Raw genomic sequence first — 13,418 nt, 5'->3', positions numbered from 1 at the left:
TTCCCCAGCCTCGCCACTCTGCCAATCCCTTCACTGGCTTCCCATCGCCCAACGACTCCAGTTCAAAACATTAACCATGACATACAAAGCTATCCACAACCTGTCTCCTCCTTACATCTCTGATCTAGTCTCCCGGTACCTACCTGCACGCAACCTCAGATCCTCACAAGATCTCCTTCTCTACTCTTCTCTTATCTCCTCTTCCCACAATTGCATACAAGATTTCTCTCGTGCCTCCCCCATACTCTAGCATGCTCTACCTCAGCATATCAGACTCTCCCCTACCGTGGAAAACTTCAAGAGGAACCTGAAGGCCCATCTCTTCCAACAAGCCTACAAGCTACAATAACCCTCAGTCCAGTACACCACTGCGCAACCAGCTCTGTCCTCACCTACTGTACTATCACCCATTCCCTGTAGACTGAGCCCTCGCAGGCAGGGTCCTCTCTCCTCCTATACCAGTCTTTGTATTGTTAATGATTGTTGTACGTATACCCTCTTTCACTTGTAAAGTGCCATGGAATAAATGGCGCTATAATAATAAATAATAATAATAATACTGCAGAGATCCTTTGGCCAAAAAAGTTTGGCAAACAACATTTTTGTCCATTTTTAAATGCACTAGACCTTTCTGAAGCCAGGATATGTACACCTGGCTTCATAGTGGACATGATCGGAAATGGTGGGTCATGCGCACTGACCCTAAACCCAGCGTTCTAAAGTGATGACAAGGGACACAGGTACGCGCATCACTGCTGATGACGCTATGCAATGGGCATTGAATAGCATGTTAGCACTCCCCTGTGGGCATGCCAACATGCTAAGAGGGCGGACTAGTTGAGGGAAAAAAAGCAAACCAAAAAAAAAAAAAACACCCTTGCGACTGGTCCCTGCGCTCATTAGAATATCATAAAGGATCTTTAGAAATACTTTTTCTAAAGATCTCTATCTATGCTACTAAATGATGGGATAGTTAGGAAGGTATTAGCATTATGCACCCAGAACTGCTTGTGGTTCTGGGTGCATATTACACCTGACAGGTTCCCTTTAAGGCTGCAACATGCAGTCTGCACTTTTATTAAGAAGATCTCCCTTGGAAAAATAGTGTACTAAAAAAATGTAATTCCTTAAAATAGTTTATTAATTCTTCTTGATAAGTAAAGGTTAACATTGTATCGTAATCTCAAGATTATCTTGGCTAATGCTATTCCTAGAGTTTGTCTCTACAAAAAAAAACCAAAACAATAAAATGTAATCACTGCAAAATTGCAGGGTGCAGCATAGAAATTTCCAGTTCTTGGGCTTTGGGTCTATAAAGCTGAGTGGGACAATGGGAGATGCAAGTGACATCAGGAAGTGGCATCTCAATTATTCACTTGAAAAATGTTGGTAGAACATAGTCACATGAATGGGTCTGGCTGGCATCTATGTATTGAACAGAACAAAAAAAATAGTCCCATTAAAAATGCATGGGATGTATTTTCCATAGCAAAAATATTTTAATAAAATGTTTCACAAGTCAGTTAGGAAAAGGAGGCAAAACTGAGATCTCCTGGGGACTGATCTGAGCCTTCTTCTAGATTATTGCAATTTTATAATATTAAAAAAAAAAAGAAGGGAATTTTGTTTACTTACCGTAAATTCCTTTTCTTCTAGCTCCAATTGGGAGACCCAGACAATTGGGTGTATAGCTACTGCCTCCGGAGGCCACACAAAGCATTACACTTAAAAGTGTAAGGCCCCTCCCCTTCTGCCTATACACCCCCCGTGGGATCACGGTTCCTCAGTTTTAGTGCCAAAGCAAGAAGGAGGAAAGCCAATAACTGGTTTAAGAACAAATTCAATCCGAAGGAACATCGGAGAACCGAAACCATTCAACATGAACAACATGTGTACCCGAAAAAACAAAAATCCCTAAGCAAACAGGGCGGGTGCTGGGTCTCCCAATTGGAGCTAGAAGAAAAGGAATTTACGGTAAGTAAACAAAATTCCCTTCTTCTTTGTCGCTCCATTGGGAGACCCAGACAATTGGGATGTCCAAAAGCAATCCCTGGGTGGGTATAATAACCCCTCGTGATAGGACCGTAAAAACAGCCCTACCCTACAGGTGGGCAGTCGCCGCCTGAAGGACTTGTCTACCTAGGCTGGCGTCCGCCGAAGCGTAGGTATGCACTTGATAGTGTTTGGTAAAAGTGTGCAGACTCGACCATGTAGCCGCCTGGCACACCTGCTGAGCCGTAGCCTGGTGTCGTAATGCCCCGGACGCACCCACGGCTCTGGTAGAATGGGCCTTCAGCCCTGAGGGAACCGGAAGCCCAGCAGAACGGTAGGCTTCAAGAATTGGCTCCTTGATCCACCGAGCCAAGGTTGACTTGGAAGCCTGCGACCCTTTACGCTGGCCAGCGACAAGGACAAAGAGTGCATCCGAGCGGCGCAGGGGCGCCGTGCGGGAAATGTAGATCCTGAGCGCTCTCACGAGATCCAACAAATGCAAATCCTTTTCACATTGATTAACTGGACGAGGGCACAAGGAAGGCAAGGAGATATCCTGATTGAGATGAAACGGGGATACCACCTTAGGGAGAAACTCCGGAATAGGGCGCAAAACCACCTTGTCCTGGTGAATCACCAGGAAGGGAGATTTGCATGACAGCGCTGCTAGCTCGGACACTCGTCGAAGAGACGTGACCGCTACTAGAAAGGCCACTTTCTGTGAAAGGCGAGAAAGGGAAACATCCCTCATAGGCTCGAAAGGCGGCTTCTGGAGAGCAATTAGAACCCTGTTCAGATCCCAGGGCTCTAACGGCCGCTTGTAAGGAGGGACGATATGACAGACCCCTTGCAGGAACGTGCGTACCTGAGGAAGTCGTGCTAGGCGCTTCTGAAAAAATACCGATAGCGCTGAGACTTGCCCCTTGAGGGAACTGAGCGCCAAACCTTTTTCCAACCCGGATTGCAGGAAGGAGAGAAAGGTAGGCAATCTAAATGGCCAGGGAGAGACTCCCTGAGCAGAGCACCAAGACAAGAATATTTTCCACGTCCTGTGGTATATCTTGGCGGAAGTAGGTTTTCTGGCCTGTCTCATGGTGGCAATGACCTCTTGAGACAATCCTGAACCCGCTAGGATCCAGGACTCAATGGCCACACAGTCAGGTTCAGGGCCGCAGAATTCTGATGGAAAAACGGCCCTTGAGACAGCAAGTCTGATCGGTCTGGTAGTGCCCACGGTTGGCCTACCGCGAGGTGCCACAGATCCGGGTACCACGACCTCCTTGGCCAGTCTGGAGCGACGAGGATGGCGCGGCGGCAGTCGGACCTGATCTTGCGCAGCACTCTGGGCAACAGAGCCAGAGGTGGAAACACATAAGGAAGCTGGAACTGCGACCAATCTTGAACTAAGGCGTCTGCCGCCAGAGCTCGGTGATCGTGAGACCGTGCCATGAAAACTGGGACCTTGTTGTTGTGCCGAGACGCCATTAGGTCGACGTCCGGCATCCCCCAGCGGCGACAGATCTCCTGAAACACGTCCGGGTGAAGAGACCATTCCCCTGCGTCCATACCCTGGCGACTGAGGAAGTCTGCTTCCCAGTTGTCCACGCCTGGGATGTGAACTGCGGATATGGTGGAAGCCGTGTCTTCCACCCACGTCAGAATCCGCCGGACTTCCTGGAAGGCTTGCCGACTGCGAGTTCCTCCTTGGTGGTTGATGTATGCCACCGCTGTGGAGTTGTCCGACTGAATACGGATCTGTTTGCCTTCCAGCCACTGCTGAAAGGCTTGTAGGGCAAGATACACTGCTCTGATCTCCAGAACGTTGATCTGAAGAGTGGACTCTTGCTGAGTCCACGTACCTTGAGCCCTGTGGTGGAGAAAGACTGCTCCCCACCCTGACAGACTCGCATCTGTCGTCACTACCGCCCAAGATGGGGGTAGGAAGGATTTCCCTTTCGACAATGAGGTGGGAAGTAGCCACCATCGAAGAGAATCCTTGGCCGCCTGAGAGAGAGAGACGTTGTTGTCGAGGGACTTCGACCTCCCGTCCCATTGGCGGAGAATGTCCCATTGTAGTGGATGCAGATGAAACTGCGCGAAAGGGACCGCCTCTATTGCTGCCACCATCTTCCCTAGGAAGTGCATGAGGCGTCTCAAGGGGTGCGACAGACCCTGAAGGAGAGATTGCACCCCTGTCTGCAGTGAACGCTGTTTGTCCAGCGGAAGCTTCACTATCGCTGAGAGAGTATGAAACTCCATGCCAAGATATGTTATCGACTGGGTCGGGGTTAGATTTGACTTGGAAAAGTTGATGATCCACCCGAAACCCTGGAGGGTCTCCAGCGCCACGTTCAGGCTGTGTTGGCATGCCTCTTGAGAAGGCGCCTTGACCAGCAGATCGTCTAAGTAAGGGATCACAGAGTGTCCCTGAGAGCCTTCGCACAAAGCTTGAAAACTGAGGAACCGTGATCCCACGGGGGGTGTATAGGCAGAAGGGGAGGGGCCTTACACTTTTAAGTGTAATGCTTTGTGTGGCCTCCGGAGGCAGTAGCTATACACCCAATTGTCTGGGTCTCCCAATGGAGCGACAAAGAAAGCTAATTTTGGCTATGTGGATAGTTCAGGTGACATTTATAGTCAACCTCTTCAATGCAGGAGATCTGGAGTAATGTATCAGACTGAGCTCTGATTACTATAAAGATTATTTTAAAGGAATTGTTTAGTTGAGAATTTGGACCAGAATACACTACAGAAATGAAGATCCAATATGGACCTCTTTTTAATGTGGGAACTTGCAGAGCTGCATGACATGTAAATGTAACTCTTAGACATGTTAATCATGATAATCCTTTCCAAGAGTACATAAGACACAAAAACTTGTAATAATTTAAAATATACAATTTATTTACTTTTTTCTGCAATACATTTAGAAATATACATATTCCAAAATTTGTCTACGAGACATACCATAAACTTAAACGCTTCCTCTATAAATTTGTAAGAAGTACATTCAACAACTGCTCAGTCTTAATACGATAAAGGAAAAAAAACAAACTATATTTAACTAAATATACTTAGTCATAAACATTTTTCTTATTACTTTATAATTATACTTATAGTCAAACATTTTACTTATTACTATATAACTATAATCCTTCATTGTAGGTACATTTATTTGGAGATATTTCCAATAAATTCTGAAAATAAAAATCACATTCACAAACTAAGCAATTACTATTTTATTACTATAATCCTTATTCAAAATAAAAATAAAAAAAAAAAAAAAAAAAGTCCAGCTTTAACATGGGGGTTCGAACTGTGACGCCCCCATTACTAGTTATATGTTGTTGGTTGATGAAAATACAAGATTGAAAAAGACTACTTGCAACTAACAGCAAGAACAAGAAAAAAAAAAAAAATGGGGATAACCCAGGACTTTATTGCGAAGATGTATTTGGACCACTATATAATAGTGAACAATAACATTTAGTTTCATAGAAACAAACTTTCATTTGCCCCTTACATTGGGCAAGCCTATTTACAAAACAATGACTGCCTAACTGGCGTGAGTCTAAAAATTCCAAGAGCCTAATAGGACGGTAAGCGTTGCTGCATCGCTGCTTTTCCTTTGAGAACTCGTCTAATCTGTAAAAGAAATTAGAAATTAAGGTTTAAGAAAGAGCCATCATCAGGAAAGGTGCATAAATAGGAAATATAGAGTAGTGCTAATGCAATTCCCTGCACTGAAATATCATGTGTTAAGAAATAAAACTTTAGAATAAACTTTAAGGCTCTGTGCGCACTAGACCTTTTTACCCACGGATTTACCCGCGGATTTGCCGCGGAAATTTCTTGAGAAATGTCTGCAATCTTTGTGCAGACATTTCCCAGCAATTTCTATGAAAAAAAAAAAAAAGCTGTGCGCACGCTGCGGATTTTTCTCAAGAAATTTCCTTGAGAAGAATTTCTCGAGAAAATTTCTTGAGAAAATGAACATGTCCATTATTTCCGCAGGTACCCTGCGGATTTCGGCAGTACAGCCTGCAAAAATCCGCAGGGAACCACCCGCGGGAAAATCGCGGCAATTTCGCGGCTTATTCCGCAGCTAATCCGCGGCTAATCCGCATGCGGATTTGGTGCGGATTTTTTCCGGAGGTCCGGAAATCTTTCACTCCCAGAAGTTTCTCAAGAAATTTTCTTGAGAAACTTCACATTTCTAGTGCGCACATAGCCTTAGAGTTACTCCCATCTCCAAGATCCTATCCCAATGTGAAGGTGTAATAATATTATTATTATTATTGTTAATAATAATATTAGCAAATACCTCCAATTAGAAATGTAGTATAGTTCCCCTGATTAGCTATAGTTCCTCATGTGCAGGCCATTGCAGCTAAGGTATCCATGGTTACGACCAGAGAAACTAGCTGTCACTATGAGTGGATACCTAAGCTACAATGCCCTGCACACGAGGTAAGCAACATAGCTAATCAGGAGAACTATACAATATTTCTAACAGGACGTATTTGCTAATATTATTGTTACACCAACTACATACTGGGAAAGGATCTTGGAGATAGGAATTCCCCTTTAATGTCTTAGCACCACAATATTTGAATTGCAAACTGGTCACTGTCATGAAGTTACAAAACTAAATTATAAAACATATCTAGATAACAGTACAGGGTGCTTTACATGCTGCGACATCGCTATCGATCTCGTTAGTGATGTAACACGCCAGATCGCACATACGATTTGCCGAGATCGCACATGTGACCGGTGCTACAAAAATGACCTATGTGCGATCTCGGCAAATCTTATCTGCGATCTGGCATGTCACATTGCTAACGAGATCGCTAGCGATGTCGCAGCGTGTAAAGCACCCTTACCTGTTCAGGAACAAGTAGGGACATTGCCAAACAGAGTTTGGATTAAACAGTCTGTATCATATTTAGTCAGATAGCTACAAATCTTACCTCTTCGCCTACAGCTCCATCTGAGACCAGGTGCACAGGCTGCTCATTCTCTAGGTTCCTAGCGCTAGGGTCAGCGCCCTTCCTCATTAGCAGTCGCACCGCCCCCACATGGGCTCTTCTACTCTGTAAGCTGGCTGCAACATGCAACGCCGTGTTTCCATTGTAGGCCTGAGAAAAAAATACATTTACATTTTTTTTTGCAATTATTTTATTTCCTTTACAAATGTTGGATTTCCAAGTTAAACTTAAAAACGAGAACTGAATGTGAACTTATAGGAAGGAGATTTTTGGCAAATGAAGCAGATAAGTAAAATTATGTGTTTTTGAGTCCATTAAAAGGAAGTAGTGAAGTTAGAAAAGATTAAACACTGAGGCAGTTCTGGGGCATTGGGCACACACTTGATCATGGTATGGGTGCGTAGTATTGACCACGATCAAATACAACACAACTCACAATTACCTTAGCATTAATAAAAAGCAGACTGTTTGGCAACTCCAAGAAAATGCTCATCAGCTCCAGGTTTGCTTCTTCACAAGCTAAATGTAGAGCCGTTCTTCCACTTTTACGATCCTGTAAGTAATAAATATAATTAAGGCTCCACAGCAGAATTCAGGATTAACACTCACTATAAAAATTAAGTCCCCTAGACTTCAATGCTATCTAAATAGCAAGTGTAGAACTCTGATTTCTGGAAGTGTATCCTACTTTCTAATAAATGTATTTTCTTTTGGCACTGGATACTTAGCAGCTGCATAAATATGCTTGGCCTATTGGCAGTGAATATTTTTCCAGTTCTTCATTGCTCCTGTGAAGATCTGGCAATGTGGCTTAAGGCCACTTAACACGCAACGACATCGCTAACGAGATGTCGTTGTTGTCACGGAATTCGTGACGCATATCCGGCCTCGTTAGCGACGTCGTTGCATGTGAAACGCACGAACGTCCGTTAACGATCAAAATTACTTACCTTATCGTTGACGCGTCGTTCTACTCCCAATTATCGTTGCTGTTGCAGGACGCAGGTTGTTCGTCCTTCCTGCAGCAGCACACATCGCTATGTGTGACACCGCAGGAACGAAAAACATCAACGTCCCTGTGGCCATCCGCAATGAGGAAGGAAGGAGGTGGGCGGGATATTCCACCCGCTCATCTCCGCCCCTCCGCTTCTATTGGGCAGCCGCTTAGTGACGTTGCTGTGACGCTGCACGAACCGCCCCCTTAGAAAGGAGGCGGTTTGCCGGCCACAGCGACATCGCTCCGCAGGTAAGTACGTGTGACCGTTCTTAGCGATGTTGTGCGCCACGGTCAGCGATTTGCCCGTGACGCACAACCGACGGGGGCGGGTGCTTTCATCAGCGACATCGATAGCGATGTCACTGTGTGCTAAGTGCCCTTTAGTCTTCTTCAGCATGTTACATGGGTAACACGGGCACGGGTCCTCAGCGCTGGATTGCGAGGTAAAGCTATATAAGCCCAGGAGAGGGCCTTTGGGTTGATGGAACTTAAATATGTATTGCTAATGTCTTCACAAAATGTTATCCAGTGGCACAAAAAAACATGACACATAATTAACAGAAATTCTTACTCTTGAGTCCACAGAAGCTCCCATATGAAGAAGAGTCTTAACAGTGTCAACCATGGCCTTATTCTTCATCAGCAGGTCATCTGTCGCGGGCATACTAAACTGCAATCTCTGCACTAGGGCATTGTGAGCAATAACAGCACAATGCAATGGGGTCAGACCTATGTAACACAATAAATAAACTATTAAAAAGGCAAGTGAAGGCAAACAAAATCAAAGTTTGACTTTGTACCAACTAAATGCCTTGACATAACAAAACCAAAGACTTACCATCGTAATTGACAGCATCCACATCAACGTACTGATTGCTAGCTGAAGCACTTTTCTGGATTGCCTAAATGTACAGAAATTAAACCATTGCAAAGTTGAAACTACTGGAATATATAAAATTTCCTAAACTGTGTGAATTAAAAAAAACAAACAAAAAACGATGAAGTCCTATTTATGTGACGGACATGGTTTAGACGCCTCAACTCCGACTCACCTGTAGCACCTGCGAGTACCCTCGTTCAGCACATACATGAAGTGGTGTACGGCCCCAGAGATCTGTAGTGTCGATTTGTGCTCCTAGGCTGATCAAGTCTTGAACAATCAGATGTTGGTTTGCAGCTACAGCTAATTGAAAGGCACTCTGCAATGTTTGAAAGGAAAAGTGTTAAACAAGGGAAAAAGGAAATAAGGCTTAAAAAAAAACCCCTAATGATAAGAAAGAACAAACTGATAAGAGCAAGGAGAGCTGGTGACAAGGTGCACTAATCCCCAGCCACTGGGAATGAACTTTGTCCATTATCTCAATGATAAGGATTATGGTTGCTGATTAACTTTGCAGACTGTAAATTTGGCATTGAAAAGAGGAACTTCAAGCTTCAAGATAGAACCTCCTGCGTAATTGAGCTTACAAAAAAGGGAAATGCAACACACTGGCAAGTTATAGCTCCATCAAGAGGTTACTTTACCTGCTTGTTATGTTCTTTTATATCCAACATATGGAGGGCCGCCATCTTCTGTGCAATTACATAACACCGAGCACGTCTACCTTGTGCAACCGCAATGTGGAGCAGTCTAAAAATACAGGAAATAACGTTACAACAAACTATTCCTCTTTCTTTACTGGACTCCTATTTACATGCAATATAATTACACCTGGGTAGTTAAAAATAAAACCATCAAAAACCATTGTATAATAATTCTGTCCTTGTATAGAACATAACTATATATGCCAGCTTTAATCTGAACACTAAAATGATAGTTTTACTTACGTATCACCATCTGCGTCTTGAGACAGGAGCTGCTCCGTGGACAAAATGCATAGTTTATTTTCTTCTTGTTCAATTTGCCAATGGAAGAATGATTTTCCAATCTGGAATGGGCTGGGCTGGTTGACTTCGGGATGGCACAATGGTGGGGAAATATTTGGAGAGGACTGGACCGAATTTTGATTTAAAAACGGATTACAAGGAGGATTTGCTGGCAAGCTGAAGGGTGGAATGACTGACTCAGTAGGAATCTTCTCAGGTGGAATTTCAGGGGCGGATTCAATGAGTGACAGGTAGCTATCTATGGAGTAATTATCAAAGACACCCTGGGTACAGAGGGCTTCTTGATGGTTTTCAAGCTGAGGGTAAGTGTTACCGTCTCCAGTATAGTGTGGAGAAACATTCTGAACTTGAGGGACCTCAATCTGGTACTGATCATTTTTATGTTGTGGAGAGCAACTGGTGAATGGCTGAACAGTTTCATCGGGTAAGAAGCCCTGAGCTACAGGCTGATAAAACTGTCCTTGTGTGTGCATCCAGTCTACTCGCACAGTGTTTAGGGACACTGGCTGGGACTCATTTTTTATATTCATTAAACTAAGCAGATCTGAATTGGAGTCTCCACACATCTCAGTTTTTGAAGCATCGTCCATGATTTCACTGGAATTTGGTGTATGTGGTGGGGTCTAGAGAGAAGAGATCAAAATTTTATAACCACTAGCTAATACATAAATATGCACTCGTTATTGCTGTAAGAAAATGTATTTACCAAGAAAGAACTGGATTGGTAGGAACAGATTTTCTTTGGAGCTGGTGCGTCCAACATAAAATCATTGGTCCTTTTCTGGCCAGATGTGCTCTTTAATTCTGAGAAAAAAGAAGGAAAACACACATTTAGCCAGTCAGATGACTTAACTATTCCACTTCTATAGAAATCACTTTATCCAACACTTGTCCTTGTTCACAAAATATCAATTACAAAAAAATTCTATATTAGTTTTTTGTTTTATATCAATATACATACCAGTGTAGAGTTCGTGGCTTTTTGATTTCTATCAGGGGAAAGAAAAAAAAAGTGTAAGGAGTTTCCTTTAAGTACATTCTCATTCTTTATAAATCTTAATCTCAGTTATCTAGGAGTAAGATCAGAATCGGCAAGTCTGCTGTGAACAAAACCAGCGAAAGTACCTGTAACTGGAAATCGTCTGTTCCATGGCCTGTCTGATTTCTCATCCGGGTAAGGAGTTCCCGCACAGAATTCTTCACTCGAACCCCCTGAAATTTTCCCTTCGACTGACGTCCTGCACCATTGGCTTGTTCAGCTAAATGTATAAAAACCACATGCGTTAGAAAGTATACCTGTACCCATTTATAACATTAGGTTTATTATACTAGATACATGGTCAACCTAAACACACAGAAAAAAAGTGATTTATAAGAGCTGACCATTTTTACATCCGCTGTGCTGTTTTATGCCTTCTTTAGAGAAGCATAAGAATGCCAGGTGCCTTCGTTCAGCAGTGGGTAGAACGTATCCACACACAGGTACGCATAAGTGTGGCCACATGCATGATCCCTTCACACATTCCAGATTATATGTACATACGTAGCCCAAAAGCAAATAGTCTATTATGTCTCAAATAAGATTAGAAATAGGTGTAAAAATGAGCGGTTAAGCAATTGGCAATAGGTCAGGTATACACAGAGCGTCAACTACAGGGATGGAACCAAAGACGGAAAATATAGGTGGAAAAAAAAAGACATTCTACAGAATGTCAGAAAAGAAATAAAATGATAAGGATGTTTTCTTGAAACAATGAGTAGTGGATGATTTTTTTAAAAAAATGTTATTATAAAAACAGGATTTACAAAGCAGCAGGAAGCTAGATTCTATATGATGGAGGAAATGCAGGCAGGGAACAATGCCAAAAGCAAACCGGTCCATCGGCATCGCCGGGGCACACCTTGCCTCATCTCTGACGTCAACTAAACTGAATCAGAGCAACAAAAACTGGATCGGCTTTAACTGTATCAGTGCCAGCTGCTTTCAGCAACCGCAAGAAACATAAAACAGATGAGAATATAGGGGCTGGATTACACAACTCCAAATAAATGCAAACAGGAAATAGATTAACTGGATTACACAATCCCAAATAGTAGTGACCACCATAACAATTGTATGACTGATACAGTGCTGGTGATAGATGGACACAGAAAAGCAGGACGAAGCCACAGAACAGTGAGGACATTCACAGAGGAATAGGGAAGTATTGTCCACAGCACCTGCACTCCCTGCCACCCAGCATTACACACAGCGAGCCTACACTAGAATGTATGGATACACACCCTTCCTGCTGCGGGGCCAGGAGCTGCTCAGGCTGCCCTCACTGTCAGAGAAAGGGGAGCCGGGCCCGGAGGAGATGGAGTGTGACGGGGAGGACGCGGGCTCAGACCTGGGGGAGCCGCCATATAAAGAGAACACTTCCATGGGGCTGTTCATCCAGTCCTGATCCAGAAACTCCCTGGAGTCCTCGATCACCCGATCCAAGATCATGGCAGCGGTATACGGAGGGAGCCGAGGCTCTGCTGTGCTCGCGCTGCTCCCCGTGTAATAATTACAGGTGGGAAATTCCGCCCGAGTTATGCATGATCTGTCAGCGCCGCGCCCACGCCTTCCGGCCGCTGACCAATGAGAAGCTGGCGTCCTGCGAGCCGATTGGGCGGCTGCTCAGCGGTGTGGTGGGGGATTGCTCATTAAGGCGGGACTTACGGGAAGCAGAGGACCAGATTGCGCAATGTCGCCTGTGTCTCTCCACACCAGTAATCCCGGGAGGCACGTCAGCAGGAAGAGCGCGTACAGGACAGTACACAGACAGTATATGGGCGTGCATGGTAGAGTACACAGGCCAGCGTACAGGACAGCACACACAGGCCAGCGCACAGGACAGCACACAGACAGTACATGGGCGTGCATGGTAGAGTACACAGGCCAGCACACAGGACAGTACACAGGCCAGCACACAGACAGTACATGGGCGTGCACGGTAGAGTACACAGGCCAGCCCACAGGCCAGCGTACAGGACAGCACACAGACAGTATATGGGCGTGCACGGTAGAGTACACAGGCCAGCTCACAGGACAGCACACAGACAGTACATGGGCGTGCACGGTAGAGTACACAGGCCAGCCCACAGGCCAGCGTACAGGACAGCACACAGACAGTATATGGGCGTGCACGGTAGAGTACACAGGCCAGCCCACAGGACAGCACACAGGCCAGCGTACAGGACAGCACACAGACAGTATATGGGCGTGCACGGTAGAGTACACAGGCCAGCTCACAGGACAGCACACAGACAGTACATGGGCGTGCACGGTAGAGTACACAGGCCAGCCCACAGGACAGCACACAGGCCAGCGTACAGGACAGCACACAGACAGTATATGGGCGTGCACGGTAGAGTACACAGGCCAGCCCACAGGACAGCACACAGGCCAGCGTACAGGACAGCACACAGACAGTATATGGGCGTGCACGGTAGAGTACACAGGCCAGCTCACAGGCCAGCGTACAGGACAGCACACAGACAGTACATAGGGTGTGCACGGTAGA

At 44.9% G+C, this 13,418-nt stretch overlaps 1 protein-coding gene across 1 annotated transcript; it reads right to left on the bottom strand.

Moving 5' to 3' along the window:
- Window positions 1-4,875: 4,875 nt before the first annotated feature.
- On the bottom strand, window positions 4,876-12,412 carry NFKBIZ (NFKB inhibitor zeta). Its single transcript, XM_075336566.1, has 12 exons — window positions 12,151-12,412; window positions 10,993-11,126; window positions 10,829-10,856; window positions 10,574-10,671; window positions 9,808-10,490; window positions 9,505-9,610; window positions 9,033-9,179; window positions 8,819-8,882; window positions 8,552-8,709; window positions 7,426-7,536; window positions 6,966-7,133; window positions 4,876-5,637 (listed from the first exon to the last, which is right to left on the bottom strand). Exons 1-12 carry the CDS (start codon window positions 12,356-12,358, stop codon window positions 5,581-5,583), a joined length of 1,962 nt encoding a protein of 653 aa, XP_075192681.1. The 5' UTR covers window positions 12,359-12,412; the 3' UTR covers window positions 4,876-5,580.
- Window positions 12,413-13,418: the final 1,006 nt, after the last annotated feature.

This window comes from Anomaloglossus baeobatrachus, chromosome 2 (genome assembly GCF_048569485.1).
Source record: "Anomaloglossus baeobatrachus isolate aAnoBae1 chromosome 2, aAnoBae1.hap1, whole genome shotgun sequence".
Taxonomy (NCBI): Eukaryota; Metazoa; Chordata; class Amphibia; order Anura; family Aromobatidae; genus Anomaloglossus; species Anomaloglossus baeobatrachus.
The sequence above is the reverse complement of the archived record's forward strand: the minus strand, read 5'-3'. Positions and strand labels throughout refer to the sequence as shown.

Coding starts and splice junctions, on each gene's coding strand:
- NFKBIZ (XM_075336566.1), bottom strand. CDS start 12,358: ATGATCTTGGATCGGGTGATCGAGGACTCCAGGGAGTTTCTGGATCAG. Junction 10,857..10,992: donor CAGACGATTTCCAGTTACAG/GTACTTTCGCTG, acceptor TTCCCCTGATAG/AAATCAAAAAGCCACGAACT. Junction 8,883..9,032: donor GGTACTCGCAGGTGCTACAG/GTGAGTCGGAGT, acceptor CTGTACATTTAG/GCAATCCAGAAAAGTGCTTC.